This window comes from Pimephales promelas, chromosome 1 (genome assembly GCF_988280905.1).
Source record: "Pimephales promelas chromosome 1, fPimPro1.hap1.1, whole genome shotgun sequence".
NCBI classification, from domain to species: Eukaryota; Metazoa; Chordata; class Actinopteri; order Cypriniformes; family Leuciscidae; genus Pimephales; species Pimephales promelas.
In genome coordinates this window covers 30,553,263-30,571,505 of record NC_142769.1, presented here as the reverse complement: position 1 = coordinate 30,571,505, position 18,243 = coordinate 30,553,263, and the positions used below count along the sequence as shown (strand labels likewise).

Here is an 18,243-nt window from a genome sequence, read left to right as displayed (position 1 = left end):
AAAAAAAAGAACATTGCGCACTGCGAGATCTGTGTGCTCATACATCCGAAGCGCGCTATATTATTTGACCTTTTTTCTTTAAACTAGCTCATACCGAACCATATAGAAAGCATGCCCCTAAAACTGTGATAAAAAAACCCAACCGTGATTCATTTGAACTGTTACACCCCTATATTTATCACAGTTATATATATATATATATATACAGTATATATACACACACACAGTATATACAGTATACACTCACCTAAAGGATTATTAGGAACACCATACCAATACAGTGTTTGACCCCCTTTCGCCTTCAGAACTGCCTTAATTCTATGCGGCATTAATTCATCAACTCACTCCAGCCAAGTCCCAAAGTTGGCAACCCTGTGTGTGTGTGTGTGTGTGTGTGTGTGTGTGTGTGTGTATATGAAGAGTTCAGATGCAAAAGCCTCTAAATGCCATTTGAAATTTTCTTCTTTAATGATGATTTTTATCAAACTTGTATATTTATGTTCAGTAATTTCACTTAAATGGCAACGATAATTACCTATTAATTGTTATTTAAGTGAAATTACTGAACTTATACAAGTTTGATAAAAATCATCATTAAAGAAGAATATTTCAAATGGCATTTAGAGGCTTTTGCATCTGAACTCTTCATATATATATATATATATATAGATAGATAGATAGATGGATGGATGGATGGATGGATGGATGGATCGATCGATCTCATTGCAGCTGAACTTGCAATTATATCTAATCTTGCCATGACTCACACTGGTGTCCAGTAGACTTGGTGACTACATATGGTTACCAACCCAGGTTTTTAAGCACTGGGCATCACTATGAGGAAGAAACCAAGCATGAAATCAACATGTGCTATCTCTGACAAGCTAAGCTATTCACCAGTAAATTACAGCTTGGTTGATCTGACGTAGATGAAATGTATGGCACCATTCAAAGGGGCTTTTACATACAGTGACACAGCAGAATTACCACAACCTCATTACTCAAATTACTACTGTTCCCATGAACCTACTTCCCAGTGCGTCTTTCACAAAGTACTCTCCCGTCTCTCTCATTTCTTTTTAATCTCTTCTTGAAGACTTTGATGCTAAAACCAGCCTGGTCAATACTGGTCTCTCTCTCTCATCTTTCATCTCCTGATGTTCAGCACTCAGACGTGTCACTTCTTTTCTCCACACCCACTCGTGCCCGTCTCTCTGGTCCTATTTCTTCTCTCTTTTGGCAACTAGGTCATGAGAATGAGAGCAAAAGCAAACACTAGCAATCAATTAGATCGTGAGTGAAGGACATGCAGGTAGCATGAATTTAATTAAAGGATCTGAATTATTATTATTTTCTGTCTTAATGTATTTTAAAAGGAGGATATTAGAACAGAAAAATGAAATTCACTAACCTAGAAACAGTTTCTACTAATGTTTCTTCCTGAATCCTGTCTGGATCAGCTACTAGTTTGCATGTTGTATTCTCAGCTCCGTTTTCAGCTCAGAAAATGGAAAGTCTGATGACTTCTACTATTTTGGCTTATACATTCAAATGTGGTATTAGTCTGTCAGACATGTCTCCTCTACTGATCTGTCTGTCTGTGGGTTTATTTGTCCCACACTTCTGCCCTCTCTGCATCTATCTGTCCTACTGTCTGTTCCTCTGTCTGACACTATTGATCAGCTGACCCACCCACTGACAGCAATCTCTCTCTCTGTTATAAATCTCTAAGGTGACAGGGGCAGGATAGCTGTGTGCATAGATAAGGCCTTGTTTGGCTTTTGCTGAGACTGCACAATATGTGATGAATAGAAAGGAGGAAGGAGAGAGGAGAAGGGCACCTACAAGGAGAAATAAAAAGAGTCTCGAGGTGAGAATCTGATTAGGTATTCAAGTACCTGAAAACTAGACGAAAAATATACATTAAAGACTCTTTGTCAGGATGTAAAAAGAGAAGCCCTAGGCACTATATGACAACACATCAATGACAAAATGATGTATAATATTCAGTATTAAGAAAAATCCGCTGTCTTAAACTGAAATTTTGATTTTTTTGAAATAAGCATTTTTGAGTTTGATTCAGAAATGGAGGTTTAAGCTTAAGGGTCTAGAAATGGAGTGGTGGTGAGAGTAAAGCTATTTCTCTTTTTTATTAGACTCTCAGTTATGTGTTAATAGGTGCTTTTGTCCCCGATAACTTGTTCCCTTACCTGCTTGCATTCGCAATCACTGCCAGCTGGAACTCTGAAGTGGCGTAAGCCATCACTTACTGTAAGTCCTACAGCTCGTGTTGTTGTGCGGGACTTTAATTTTGATGGTGGGCGGACTTTTAATTTGACGCCGCTGAGAACGGCTTAGCCAGAGTCTGAGCAGTGCTCACATTTTCCTTTGTCACTATAATTTACCAGGTTCCGCCGATGCGAAAGCCCATAGGCAAAGACCCTTAACACAAAAATACTGACTATATTCAAAATATCAACCAGAGGAGAGAGGGATGTGCTGTTTATCATGTGCTGATATCTGTCAGGTGTTTTGCAGGATGCAGAAGACGAGGACAAAAGGAACTCAATGTAGATGCTTTATTTACAAATTTAACTTACAGAGATGAAGGGAAACATTCCAGGACTTATGTTCACACAACCTAAACATCGACGGACAAAGACTAACTGAACTGAAGGAAACTAAATACAGATACAAATGAACAATAATGAGGTGAGGACAGGTGACACAGATGATCATGACGAGAAACAGGTGGCTAGTGAGGAATTGAGTTCAGGTGAGGAGACCATTGGGATCCTGGGAAGTGTAGTGATGACAAAGACAGACTGGTGGAGACGATGACTGTGACAATATCATTGATGTTCAATAATTTAATGTAAAAACATAATTCAAGAAAAATCTGTCTGATTCAAAGAGAAATATCAAAAGGCCTGATTGGTCGAGAGGGCGCACTGGGATGGTGGAGGGTAATTAGCTCCTGAGCAATGTGAAAAAGCTGATTATACAGAATGATTATTTTTTGCAAGGAGGAATTTTACTGAAGTGTATTTGTTTCAGCATGCTATGGGAAGGGAATTTTCGATATTGATAGATATCAAAGATGAGTACTCAAATTATAATGTTCTAACATACAAATATGTCTATTAAAATATGAACATATGACTAGAAAAAGAACACTGCTAGATTACCTATAATGCATGTTTTTGAACAAGAAACCTCTAAAATAAATATTTGCATGAGATGAAGCTGAAGAGTGAATGAACACCAGTAAACTGAAGCCAGTTCTATATGACGCATATGAGATTAATCAGATATGCTACAACATAAATGTAACATTACAAATTTGAATCTGCACCAAAGGACCCAAATTCAAGTGAACTTGAATTAAGTTAAGTGTATGCCAGTGTTACTTCAGGTGTGGGTGTGCTCTTCCCATAACAACGTGCTGAAAACACAAGTAACTAAAGCATAAAGAATTCATATTATAGTGTTCTTATTATAATGTCATAGCACTGCACAACTTCCACTTAACTGTATTTTCATTTACTTTATCAAGTGATTCCAGACATCCCTGCATGTTTTCAAAGCTATGACGAAAAATATTTTTTATTAAAACATAGCCTTGCTGTTAAAAAAATATGATTAGAAAAAATAACCCTGCTGGGTTATTAGTAATATCAATGTGTTTGAAAAAGACACATCTAAAAGGAATATGACTGTTGTCAAAATACAATCATAGTTAATAATGTTTTGCATTGCCGTTGAGCTGATGCTAAAATGTTGAACACCGGTAAACTGAAGCTCTTTGCTAGCGGGTTAATAAACTCAACTTAACATTTCCTAAATTGGGGCCAGCTGAGAGCCAGTGTCTGTCCAAGGGTTGTCCGCTCAGATGGAATAACATAACTGGCAGAAGGAGGACTCCGGAGAGGCAAACATATGTTACTGTGCGGCCCCGAGAAAGTCCCTGCCCAGCCGGACCGCCAGGGGAAGCTTCTGACTCCAAGGAGGAGGTGACGGGCGAGTTGTGAGATGCGAGGGAAGCATAGCGCAGACCAGTACCAGCTCGCTGAGCAACGATGGCTCAAAGCGAGCGGAACTGCAACAACTCGAGGCACAGATGCCAATGCAGTCGGAGGTCGCCCCATTAAAGCCCTTTGTACATGGCCGCTCAGATGGTGATACTGGACTCGTTCATTGGAGCGGGTTGGCCCGGAGAAACGAAAGGTCTGATCACACACTGAGGGTTTGGCGGCCGGCAGTGGTGATATGTTGTCACACACGGCGTGCCCCTCTGCCACAGTCACCTTAGGACTTGATCATGAAGCTAGTGCTGAAGTGGTCTTCACATGGAAGAAGCCAAGCAGATCTGCCATATACCCCAGGAGCCTCTGAAAGTTCTTTCAGTGGGACCCTTTCTCACTTCTAATAACACCAGACGAACACACTCTTACTTGAAGAGACATGTTGAACCGAGTCAGCCCGTAGGCGAGAATACTCTCTCCCAGTTGACCTGAAGACCCAACTGGCTATGGAGCACTCGAAGGTTAGGATCTTGCACTGATACTTTGCACGTTCTAATGCAAGAACACAGAATGATCTGCAGAGCGGAGGGATCGAGATCTGAAGTACCGTCCTTCAGGTCGAACGCTGCAGGCCATCTAAGGGACGGAGCATTTTGAAATGCATCTGTTAGCAACTGAACGGAGGCTTTTGAAAAAGGGTCCGTTTCAGTTGACACAACATAAAGACAAAAAAGCTGATGACGTATATTTCGGGTGCCCTTTTATACTTCTGGGCGCTCCGCTAATGACACCATAGATTATGTGAACTGAGCGTTTTCACTTGTGCTACAGACACCGATTACACTGATGACATCCCCTTAGCATCTATCTAACAAACTCACAAATATTCACACATAAACATCATGTTTCATTCTGTTTCTGAGATATGTGGTGTCTGAAGCAGTGTGAGAAGAGTTTGAACAAGTCTGCTCAACAGTGTTCGAGTCTGTCAGAGATGCTTTGTATTGAGGCAGATAGAGGAAAAGATGGCTGCTTAAAAACACATCTTCATAATAGACCAGAATCCCGCAAAGTAAAGGGCACTTACAGAGATGACTCGCCACTTTCCACACAGTGGGAGACAAAGAGAGATTGAATGATTGTCATAAACCACACAGTGTGTGTGTGTGTGTGTGTGTGTGTGGACAGTATGCATGTGGAAGCAAGGATGTGCGTCAACAGATAGTTGGGCTAATTGATCTATCATTACGAGAGCTTACACACCTCTGCCACTCAGCCATCTCCTTCGTTCTCTCTCTCTGTTCATGTTTGTGCTTCAGCACATTTCCAGTTAATACCTGTTATTATTGCACAGCTGAGCCCTCAAAATCCTGTGAGCGAATCCACTGACTGGAGGGTACAAAATAACTAAAAGGTCGCACAAATGTGTGTGTTCATGTGTATTTTGAATGCTTTTGTGTGTTTGCTTAAGTGTGAAGCAAAACATTGTCCATTTTTTAGAGCACTTGATGGTACAAGAGTATTTGAATCAGGAAAACCTGTCTACTGTATACTGCAATGAAACAAGCCTCTCTCTCTCTCTCTCTCTCTCTCTGTGTGTGTGTTTCTCAGAGAAGTGGAAGGTGATTTGGAGGTGGTTTGGGAGGCAGCGACCAGAGAGAGTCAGCGCTTGAGAGAGGTGGTGTTGAGGAGCAGTACACTAAGTCCAGCCACCATGGCTCCTGCCCTACGCAGCACTTCCGGCAAGTCTCCTGCCAGGATCCCCCGTATAGAGGATCATTTGCTCTGCTCACTGCCCCCTCCCTTCACTTCCAGACAGAGTCGTCTGCCACATAATTTACAGTGCAGCCCCATGTATGACTCCGATTCTGACCTGCACCAGAATCCGTCATCTGATGAGAGTGACAAGAGCGGACAGGATTCCTAATAATTCCATATTCTCCTTAAGTGTTTTGTGTTTACCTGAATGCTCAATGTGCTTTCATTTAAAATACATAGGGCCACTAAATGCACAACCATTCTTTCTGTTAACTTTGATAAATGTGCTTTGATGTTTTTTCCCAGCATATAGTATATGTATCACAGTGTTCTTGATTGTCAATAATGATTATCCTGTAGATGGAGCACTTATTGAGCTACTGAGCTAAATTCGGAAAGCATTTGTGACAGAGCAGTTCCAGCAGTGGATGCACAGGAAATTCTGTTCACAAGCCACTTGATTAAGGATTGAGCAACAGAAATCTCATTCTCTCTCTAGGAAAAAGGCTTTGCACAAAAGTTTGCCCTGTCTAAGGTGGGCCCTCATAATTTTCTATGATAAGGATGAAGTACGGTATACAATAATATAATTAGTATCTCTGTTTGTTGCCTTTTTTTTTCTCGTGACCCGCAGTGAGATCAAGTCTCTACTGTTCCAAATTACTAAAACAGTAAATTTTCTTGGTAACTCCATTTTATTATGCATATACTGCCTCATCAGTAAACATAGTAAGGTTATCTTAAGGTTACCATGAAATCAAAATTTCCAATTCTTATTTTTATGGAATATTTTAGTTTATTGTTATTATTGTAAATTATTAATCTGTGCACATTACTTTTTTAAATGCATGTGCCCCTACCATTGACGGAATTTTTCTCCTTTCCATGTTTTAACTTGTACTCTAGGGGTGCTATTAAAGGTGCAATGTGGGATTTTTAGCGACATCTAGCGGTTCGGTTGCGAGTTTGCACCAGGTTTGCACTAGGGATGGGACGATAACCGGTTTCACTATAAACCGTGATAAAATGTACTGACGGTTAGTATTATCGTTGAAAATGTAATTATCATTAAAACCGTGTTTGATTATCGCGATTTTAATAACTCACTGAATCCTGTCGGCCAGTCTGACGCAGGCGCGCAGCACGCAATATTTTTTTAAATTACTATTCGAGAAGGAATGGCGGAAGGCAGTGACTGTGCTCAGGAGATTTTTCAGCCTTTTAATAGGACCAAATCTGAGGTGTGGTCATATTTTATGGTTTTACAAAAGTCCTGAGGGAAACTTGATCGAGGATGGTCACCCTGTCTGCCGAACAAAAAGTCACTGCAATAGAAACACTTCAAATCTGCCGAGTCGTCTTGTGTGATCATCACCAGAACGCAAGGCAAGTTAACTTTGACCTCAATACCAAAACTACGTCTGGGAAACAATTGGGCACGAAATGTTGTTTTGAGTTGAAACATTTTATGTCACTCACTTGAAATAGACGTGAAGCTTCCGCGAAGAAAAGTTCGTAGCAAGTGGATTTGAGCCAAAGACGAACTAACAACTTCAAACAAGACTATTATTAAGAGTGATATTTTAAGGGATAGTAAAGTATAGATAGATCACGTATTAAACCGATTTTATTTTTACCACATAATTACGGGGACATATTGAATCGATAATGAGATTAGCTAATGTTTTAAATCTTACCTGTTGTGACGGGTGCGTTGCTCACCTCACATTAATTCTATCATGATTTATATTGTTTATTCTGAAGTATAATTTATAATTTATTATGGTTTGTTACTTGATTTAAAATCCCTTAGTATTATTAATAAACACAGGACAAGGTTGAGTTAAACAGTTTATTAAAGTTTGAACGTATGGAAGGGTGCACACTACTTACATTCTCTCTTTACTGTTTGATTTTACCTGAGTCTTGGATTCCTCTGGTCCATGGAGTGAGCGGCCGCATTCCATGTGAACGCCAACAAAGGAAGAGGCGGGGCTTCAGCCTCCACTTTTGAGCTGTTCCAGAGGAAATTGGACTGTACCATCTTGATCCGATAAGGAGGGGGATTCCTTTTTATTATTTCATCCAGTTTGATTTCTATTTTGTTTGTTTGAAGTAGTTTTGTATTGTGCTTCAAGCAGTTGATTAAATTATGTTTGTTATGATAGTGTATATTTTTAGTTAAATATTTGTTGTTAATTGGGGAAAGATTTATTTTTGATACTTACCTTTTCTTTTTTCTTGGTAGAGGTTAAGGGGTATATTTAGGAGAGGGAATGTGTGAATGGTAGTCAGATTTTTGCCCAGCCATTTAACATCATGGTTTGCTGACCTTAGTTGTTTTTATTTTGTTTACCAGGGGAGATTTATTTATTTTGAGGCCAATTTAATTTTTGTTTGTTTCAGTTGACTTCCATCTTAGGTCTATTTTTTTTTTATGGACTTTATTTTTGGAAATTACTTTCATTGGATCTGCCCCTGTGTGTAATTATTATTTAGAAGAAATAAATCTTCTTTCTTGTTTACAACCTGTCCTGCCTGTTCTTGGCCACGCCCTTACAAATGGTGGCAGCGGTGGGATTGGCCAGTAAAGGACAGTGCAAGTAGTGGCAAAATGGCTCCAAAGAAAGTGGCACAGTTCAAACAAAGAGATGAAGCAGTTCTAGTGGAGGATTTGGAGGAGCCAGAGGGAGCTGGAGGAGTTCCTCAGATGGATGATGAATCGAGACAGCTGACTCTGCAGGACCTGGCAGTGATGTTTCGTAAAAATATGGAGTTTCAACAACGACAGGAGACTCAAATGGAGCAGGAAGCAGCTCGGCAGGAACAACGCTGGAAAATGTTGCAGCATCAGTTCAACCTTCTCAGGGAGGAAGTGGATGCTCGCACTAACCCTGATCCGCCGTCTGAGATGCGGGGGAATGTGTCAAATGCTTCAGTGGCCCATGCTCGAAATCCTGTGCCTGGTATGATTGAACCAAAGTTGCAGAAATTAAATGATGCAGATGACATTGAACATTTTCTCACCACTTTTGAACGAATTGCTTTGGCCTGTAAGTGGCGAAGAAGTGAGTGGGCCCTGCAATTAGTTCCCTTATTGACTGGTAAGGCTAGAAGTGCCTATGTCCATATGGACATTGAGGAGACGTTAGACTATGACCAAGTCAAATCTGCCATATTAAGCAAGTATGCCATTAATCCTGAAACTTACCGTCAAAGATTCCGCTCACTAGAGATTGAGCCTGATGAAACGCCAAAAGAACTTTATGTACGACTTAAAGAACTCTATGAAAAATGGGTGCAACCCAAAGGGAAGACTGTAGAGGCGGTAGCGGAGGTGATTATTTTAGAGCAGTATTTGAGAATGCTTTCACCAGAATTGCAGGTATGGGTAAGAGAGCACAACCCTAGTTCAGCTGTTGAAGCTGCTTCCTTGACTGATGTTTTTGTAGCTGCTCGCTCTCGTTCCCAAGTTTGGGGTGCAGCTCAAAGGGGAAATAGGGACAATAAGAGTTTGCCAACATTTGGGCGAGGCGAAGGTAAATTTAATTCCGGCAGTAAGAAGTCTAAAGGTTCTGATGGTCAGTTCTCTAGGCCTCCACCTCAGTCCAGTCAGGTGCCCATTTGTTATTATTGTGGACAGGAAGGGCATAAAAAGCCGATGTGTCCTAAGTTATTGGTGAAGAGTTCCCAAATATGTTCTGTGCCAACAGAAAAGTTGACTTTACCTCAAACCCTGACTGTTCCTGTAGAAGTGAATGGAAAAAAGGTGAAGGCATTGATAGACACTGGTAGTATGCAGACATTAGTGGAAAGTCAGTTGGTTCCAAAGCAGGCCAATGCGAATAATGGTAAGGTTGTCATTAGATGTGTACATGGTGAGGAACAGATTTACCCTACAGTGGAAGTGCAGGTAGTGGTACAAGAGCAACCCTATTTGTTGAAAGTAGCGGTAGTAGAGAAATTGCCATATCCTGTGATTTTAGGACAAGATTTTCCTCTGCTGTTTAACCTCTTGCCTTTTAACTCTGCTTGTAGTATGGTGATGACCCGAGCTCAGGCCATGCAGTCTATGGATGAGTCTGAGACCTTGAAAAGTTTTCCATTCTTTGATGCTGAACTGGAAGCTGGACCAGTTAAAGTAAGGAAGTCTAGACAGCAGAGGAGGCAAGAGAAGTATAGATATAGAGACGCAGAGGGTCAGGAACAGGGTGGTAAGCTGGATGAATTGATTGGGTATAAGATTCCCAGTAATATGGCGGAATTGCAACAAACTGATCCTGTTTTGTCTCCACTGTATCAACGAGCTATTTTGACAAGTCAGGAAGAAGGTGGGAACGCTGTAGAGGATAGAGTAGTAGAGAGGTTCGTTCTGCAAGAGAAGGTGCTGTATAGACAACAGGGCGATGGCTTCCAGATGGTGGTACCCAAGGCAGTTCAGAATATAGTCCTGTCTTTGGGTCACTCCATTCCCTGGGCAGGTCATCTTGGCAGGCAGAAAACGCTGGCTCGAATTAAGAGACATTTTTATTGGCCTGGCCTAAGAGCTGATGTTGTAAAATTCTGTAAAACCTGTCCAGAGTGTCAGTTGACCTCAAATAGACTCCCCTCTAAAGCGCCCCTTCAGCCTCTTCCAGTTATGGGAGTCCCATTTGAACGGCTTGCAATGGACATAGTTGGTCCAGTAGAAAAAAGTAGAGCAGGGCACAGGTTTATGCTAGTGGTGAGTGATTATGCTACTAAGTATCCAGAGGTTTTTCCTTTAAGGACTATTGGAGCTAAGCAAGTAGCTACCTGTTTGATTGAGTTGTTTTCTCGGGTAGGATTTCCTAGAGAGATACTGACTGATTGTGGGACCAATTTCACCTCAAATCTCTTAAAGCAAGTCTACCAGTTATTGAGCATAAAAGGTTTGAAAACTACACCGTTCCATCCTCAAACTGACGGGTTAGTAGAGAGATTTAACCAAACCCTCAAAAATATGCTCCGTAAATTCATCAATGAGACTGGTTCCGATTGGAATCAATGGATGCCCTATTTGCTCTTTGCATATCGTGAAGTACCCCAGGCCTCAACAGGTTTTTCACCCTTTGAGTTGTTATACGGCCATAATGTGAGAGGACCACTATCACTGTTGAAAGAGAACTGGGCCGGTGTGAAGGAAGAGGGGGAAGAACAAGATGTTGCATCCTTTGTGGTAGCAATGCATGAAAAATTGCAAAGAATGACAAATTTGGCTCAAGAGCACATGGCGGAGGCTCAGCAGAAACAAAAATCCTGGTATGATAAGTCTGCAAGAACTCGTTCATTTGTTCCAGGTCAGCAAGTGCTGGTGATGTTGCCCACGGTGTCCAGTAAGTTGTTAGCCAAGTGGCAAGGGCCTTTTGAAATTCTTCAGAAACTGGGACCTACAACTTATGAGATATCAACCCCAGGACAAGCCCGTTCCAAGAGAATTCTGCATGTAAACCTGTTGAAAGAATGGTCCCCGCGGAAGGAATGTCTGCTGATTCGATCTGTGGAAGATGAGGAAGAGGTGGAAGAGCAGTATTTTCCTGGTCTGAATTCTGCAGGGCTCAAGGTGGATCATCTTCCTGAGTTCCAGCAACAGCAACTTCAGTCTCTGTGTAATCCTGAATTGTTCCAGGCGAAGCCGGGTCAAACAAAGCTGGTAGAGCATGACATCGTTTTGAAAGAAGATTCAGTTCCAAAGAGACTGAGTTATCGTATACCTGAAAGATTACTGCCAGCTCTTAAAAAGGAATTGGACTTGATGATTTCTTTGGGGGTGATTGAACCTTCCAAAAGTGAATGGTGCAGTCCTGTGGTCTTAGTACCAAAAAAAGATGGAACTACAAGATTTTGCATTGACTTTCGATATTTGAATTCAGTTTCAAAATTTGACTCATACCCAATGCCTCGTATTGAGGAATTGATTGAGCGCCTGGGAAATGCAAAATATTTGAGCACTGTGGATCTATGTAAAGGTTACTGGCAAGTGCCTTTAAGTTCCAGATCCAAGGAATTGACTGCTTTCCGGACTCCTTGGGGCCTACATCATTTTAAGACTATGCCTTTTGGCCTGCATGGGGCTCCTCCCACTTTCCAAAGACTGATGGACCAGGTTTTGCATGGCTTGTCTGATTTCACGTCAGCCTATCTTGATGACATCGTGATTTTCAGTGAAACGTGGGAGGAGCATCTGAAGCACTTGCAGATGGTTTTAAGACGCATCCAAGAAGCAGGACTGACCATCAATCCTGATAAATGTGCCCTGGCAAAGAAAGAGATTGAATACCTTGGGTATGTCCTGGGGAATGGGGTCATCCGGCCACAAGTGGGGAAGGTGCAAGCTATTAAGTCCTTTACTCTACCTAAGACCAAGAAACAGGTGAGGTCTTTCCTCGGATTAGTTGGGTGGTATCGCCGATTTGTGCCCAATTTTTCTTCTAGAGCTGCTGCCCTAACAGACCTGATAAAGAAGAATGGCCCAAACCAGATTCAGTGGTCTGAGCAGGCCCAGAGAGCATTCCAGGATATTCAAGGAGCTTTACAGGAAAGTCCAGTGTTGCACAGTCCTAGGTTTGATCAACCTTTTGTTTTACAGACGGATGCATCAGGAGTTGGACTAGGAGCAGTGCTACTTCAAGGAGAAGTGGGAAACTTTCATCCTGTGGCTTATATTAGCCGAAAACTGTTTCCTAGGGAAATGCGTTACTCCACTATTGAGAAGGAATGCTTGGCAGTGAAATGGGCCTTGGACTCTTTAAGATATTATCTCTTGGGCAGGCACTTCACTTTAGAGACTGACCACCGAGCACTCCAATGGTTGAACAACATGAAGGACACTAATGCCAGGATTACCCGTTGGTACTTGTCTCTGCAGCCCTTTCGATTTACCATTCTCCACCGGCCAGGAAGGGAGAACCTGACTGCTGACTTTCTTTCCCGCCATGTGGGCGAGGAACCGGAGGTGGGGGAGAGTGTGACGGGTGCGTTGCTCACCTCACATTAATTCTATCATGATTTATATTGTTTATTCTGAAGTATAATTTATAATTTATTATGGTTTGTTACTTGATTTAAAATCCCTTAGTATTATTAATAAACACAGGACAAGGTTGAGTTAAACAGTTTATTAAAGTTTGAACGTATGGAAGGGTGCACACTACTTACATTCTCTCTTTACTGTTTGATTTTACCTGAGTCTTGGATTCCTCTGGTCCATGGAGTGAGCGGCCGCATTCCATGTGAACGCCAACAAAGGAAGAGGCGGGGCTTCAGCCTCCACTTTTGAGCTGTTCCAGAGGAAATTGGACTGTACCATCTTGATCCGATAAGGAGGGGGATTCCTTTTTATTATTTCATCCAGTTTGATTTCTATTTTGTTTGTTTGAAGTAGTTTTGTATTGTGCTTCAAGCAGTTGATTAAATTATGTTTGTTATGATAGTGTATATTTTTAGTTAAATATTTGTTGTTAATTGGGGAAAGATTTATTTTTGATACTTACCTTTTCTTTTTTCTTGGTAGAGGTTAAGGGGTATATTTAGGAGAGGGAATGTGTGAATGGTAGTCAGATTTTTGCCCAGCCATTTAACATCATGGTTTGCTGACCTTAGTTGTTTTTATTTTGTTTACCAGGGGAGATTTATTTATTTTGAGGCCAATTTAATTTTTGTTTGTTTCAGTTGACTTCCATCTTAGGTCTATTTTTTTTTATGGACTTTATTTTTGGAAATTACTTTCATTGGATCTGCCCCTGTGTGTAATTATTATTTAGAAGAAATAAATCTTCTTTCTTGTTTACAACCTGTCCTGCCTGTTCTTGGCCACGCCCTTACACCTGTTTATGAATTCATTTTGTAAAACAATCGTCCAGACAAGATATATCACACCAATATTATCAAACTCTGTAAACAATAAATCAACTCTGATTTCATTTTTGCAATACAATCAAAAACCGGAGACGCAAGACGGCAAGTTGTATTTGAATGAAACAAGAGCGCGCGTCCGTTGTGATATGGATGTGCGCTGTGTAATAATGCGTTGCTATTGACGACGGGCATTAAAAAGAAGCAAATGCCATAGAATAGAATCTTGCCAAAAAAACTGCATAGAGAGGCTTGTTTTATTTGTTGTTTGTTGATTTTTAATTATAAAACTTGTTGAAATGTTTTCAGTGTGAGCATCAGTTCTTTTTGAGCACTTTCATAAATTTTTAACAAAACCGTGATAATATTGATAATCACGATTATTTTGGACACTATAATCGTGATATGAAATGTTCATACCGTCCCATCCCTAGTTTGCACTAAGGGCTCAGCCCATTGCTCACCCCTCCCTTTCGAAGAAGCTACGGTTGCTAAAACGGGACAAACATCTCGTCGGCTGAGACAGCAGAGAATAGCCAGAGTAAGCCAAGAGTGTGTAACATTGTCACTTTTTCTGTACCACAGTCCATTATAAACCACATCATGGATAAAGTTTACAAAGCCATAGTCAGGTGAGGATCAAGGGTTTTAATATATAATTTAATATAATAATAGTAATCAGCTGATTGTCTCACAAACGTAACCAGCAGCACATTTCTCCCCACATAGCAGCTAAATATTTTTTATATGTAGTTTAGCTGGCTATGAGCTGTTGTGGCTGAGCTGGGACGTGTACGCATGAGTCCAAAGGTCGGAGGTGCCGCTGTTACAATCATGTCATTTTTGACGCGCGCACGTCCGCATCCCATAGATACTAATTACTACTAGGCTTTTTTCTCTGATTTTGAAAACTCTTCGCGATCGACTTTAGTGATCTAAAAGTCTCTATCGATGGGTTAGTGATTCCAGTAACATACTGTTTTACAGTCAATGACATGAGTACTAATCATTTGCTGTCTCACGAACGTAACAGCACATCTATCCCCACATAAAACCCATAACACAGCGAGGGAGAACTAAGTTACATAAAACAATCCCAACTACATATTTTACACCACTCACAAGGGAAAAGTCACTACTCACGGAGTATAAGGCTAGCTTCCAGCTTTCCGCTACTTTTTTTTTAAGGTAGTGATGAAACGCGTTCTGTTAGCGCTGTTTGTTCACGTTCGGCTACGGTAGAAATATGACGTCACAACATGGCGAGCTTCGGAGAAGGGGATTCCCGCGGTTATGGAGCTATTAATGTCTCATTCTAAGGTAATAAAAACATTACGGTTAATTAAGTAAGTTCTTTATACACCACTGAAAACATAGTTATTAATGTCATATTGGATTTCTGTTAATAGATACTCAACTTTTTTACACATTGCACCTAAGCAACTTCTGATTTAGTTTAAAAAAGGGCAGAAACAAGCGATAAACGCTTTGCTTAGGGGCGGTGGTATTTAAATGGTGGACCACGGTCCGGTTCCGGACCCCGGATTAGTTCCTTTCGAAGTGAGCAGCGCGTCAAAACAACAGACCACAAGTACTCAGGGTTGTTTATGGTAATGATCTTTCGGCGCTATATTCTCTAATATTTTTATCTAGAGCCAAACGCGCAAAGCCCTTTCCAATCCATGCACATTCTCTCTCCTGCTAAAGACATAAAGCACCACATTAAAAGCTGCAGAAGGCATGGTTATTTTAACAACGAGAATGCAGTAAATACAATTATTTTATGTCATGCACTCCGACTGTTTGTTACGCGTGAGTTTTTTAGACTTTTTTTTTCCATACATTTAGAGTTATTAAAAAGCTTTTCATAATAAATTAAATAAAAAATATATTTAGAGATGGCAAACAATATGAAATTATTTGTTAAATTTGTTTTGTGCTCTTGGTGAGAGTTTTCATTATTAGATTGTTTGTTTTAGTAGTTTATTATAGCAAAATATAAAAATGTTCCATATGTTTCAGTTGGGAGAAATATTTACTTTTTTCGTCAATATTGGTAAAAATTCTTAGACATCACTCCTTTGGCTCATGTGATTTTTGGCTCACACAACGACATGACAGGCTCTGAAGAGATCAGCACCGCCACCTACACGAGTGTGCGACAATAATGCCTTATGGGATTATTATGGGAATCCCTTCCCTTCAGTAGCCTGCCATTGACTTGAAATCACAATTGGGAAAAACAATATTACGATCAATTCTCAATGGATAAAATCATGTCCTGGCCTACAAATTTTTTCATCCTTTCAACTCATGCGTAAGTCACAAAACAGGGGAAAAATATCACAATTTCCACATCATGCTGATTTAAATATATAAACCTTCTTAATTTAAAGCATTTTTGCTAGTAGAGTGAAAGTGAAAAATAAATCAATATTTTTTTTTTCTTGTTCCCTGGAGGGTTTTTTTTTTTTTTTTAAGCAGCTTCTATAAAACACTGATGTGAAGCTCTCCTGAGGAGATACATCTTAATCCCATTGATAAGCGATGAGGTCTAAAGCCAAATCAGCTGTGGTCAGGACAAAACTAGTGAGACAGCAATAAAACCAGACAGTGACGCTATACACCTCATCGATTTTTTTTTAAGTGCCTGTCTGACTGTTGCAGCATAATTAGGACAGTCCAATAGTTATTCTCTCCATAATAGCACTGCACTATTTTAGAGCAAAATTATAACCCAGCCATCTCTATGCCCAAAACAAACCTCATTCAATCAGGGCGAGCAGAAATAGAGCACTACTGGTTAGAATACTGACTCTAAATTACCTAGATGAGCAGTTGTGTAGTATTTCAAATAGTCAACTGTTTATTGATTAATTGCTGTGTGCTTTAGTGGTTACATCTTAGTTTTGTTGATGTTTACTCATTGGAGCATGTTTGTTATAATACTGTATACAGTAGTAGCCTATGTATGACTGTGGTAGAATTTTGTTTGTCACATACGTATTTTTAAGAACAAATATCTTTCTGATAGTGTGAAACCCCATGAACTGGAGAGATAAAACAGACCTGAAGTGCTTTATATGTTATAAATCAGGAATCTTTTTTTTTTTTTAGGATGAAATGTAGGACTTGTGAGTATGTGAAGTAGCCTATAACTCTGGTCACTTGTTCCACTCAGCGGACTGAAGTTCTGACACTTGAGAAAAATGAGGAGGACATCTCATGCCGTCGCTGCGCCTCGAATTCCCTCACAACCAGTGAGCAAAAAAACATACCGTACACCTCTCTGGTGTCTTATTCTCCCCCTATTCTGTAAATCTGTCCATAGTACTCAACCTTTCACTTTTCTAGAGGGACATTAGTCATCAGTTTTGAGAATTAAAAAAACACATACATTTTTGATCCTAAGTTAAAGGATTTTCACTTGTTTCCCTAGAATTCATCATTAACATTTACTTCTTGAATCCAAAATGAGGAATACAACAGTACAAATAAAATAATGCATATTAGAATGACAGAATTGGGTCCGGTCTAAACTGATGTTGGCCTGTTTCATTATAGAAGGTTTGAAAAGTAGTGCTGCCATCTGCTGGACATTGTTATTATATATTAATTAAACAAATGTCAAAAAGCTAGAGGAGTAACTTAAAATAGAGTTAAATTCACAAAAAGAAAAGTGCATTTTCGGAGAAACACAGGCCTGATTAATCTGTAACGTTCTGATGAATCTGTGACAGATTCACAAACATCACAATAGAGACTTTGAGGATTTACAGATCCTGTTGAACAGTTAAAGTCCCTGGAAAAGCTTATTAAAGTTTAGAGTTGTAGTTTGTTTCTTATCTAGGTTAACATCTCATTGTAAGGTCAGCTTGGGTCCCTTTCAAGCGCTCAATCCCTCTATTGATGTGCCTTTGTGAAGGATCATGGAGCCTGCAGCCATTGGCCTTTCATTCAGCAAATGTAAGAAAAACAAACACCAAGGACGATTTTCTAAAGTAAGCTATTATTACCATGACTTCATGTGATTTAATGCAGACCAGTTTAATAACATTATGTCACCACTGTTACTTTCATCACTTTTATCACATCCTGTAGGCCGCCCCTTACATTTTACCAGCTACTTCATAGATTATTATTGTACGACCATTATAAATGTGAGTATGAGATTTCCTTACATATAGCGTTTTTCTTTCATTTTGCCAGTAGTGGCAGATTAATTTCTCTGTTGTTTTATATTAAATGAATCCTTTTCATTTAAACTGACTCCTGAATTTCATTTTCTCATCTATTGAGCCACAATTACTGGGATTTATAAAAAGGCACTGCATGCTCGTACTCAAATCATTCTAGCAACTTGACTTTAACTGTAACTGATGGGTAATCAAATCACTCCATCTCAGAAATGAAATAAAACAATAAAACGTGGGCATGGGTCGCTTTATGAGGTCCGTAAACACCACTTAGACATCTAAAAATAAATGCTTAAATGTAGCTCATAAACATATGCTCATATCAAAAGAATTGAAGTTAACGAAATTTTTTGGGATAATTTATTTTGAAATGATTTTCTCTCTGAATGTTT

General features: G+C 39.9%; 1 protein-coding gene across 3 annotated transcripts in view; it reads left to right on the top strand.

Annotated features, from left to right (window-relative positions):
- Nucleotides 1-6,728, top strand: part of cep89 (centrosomal protein 89) — a 68,859-nt gene extending 62,131 nt beyond the window's left edge. For all 3 annotated transcript variants that reach the window (XM_089129477.1, XM_089129479.1, XM_039657519.2), the window contains one exon: nt 5,637-6,728. In XM_089129477.1, coding sequence (XP_088985603.1) covers nt 5,637-5,952 — 316 coding nt within the window. In that variant the 3' untranslated portion in view covers nt 5,953-6,728. The remainder of the gene's footprint in view (nt 1-5,636) is intronic.
- The last annotated feature ends 11,515 nt before the right edge of the window (nt 6,729-18,243 follow it).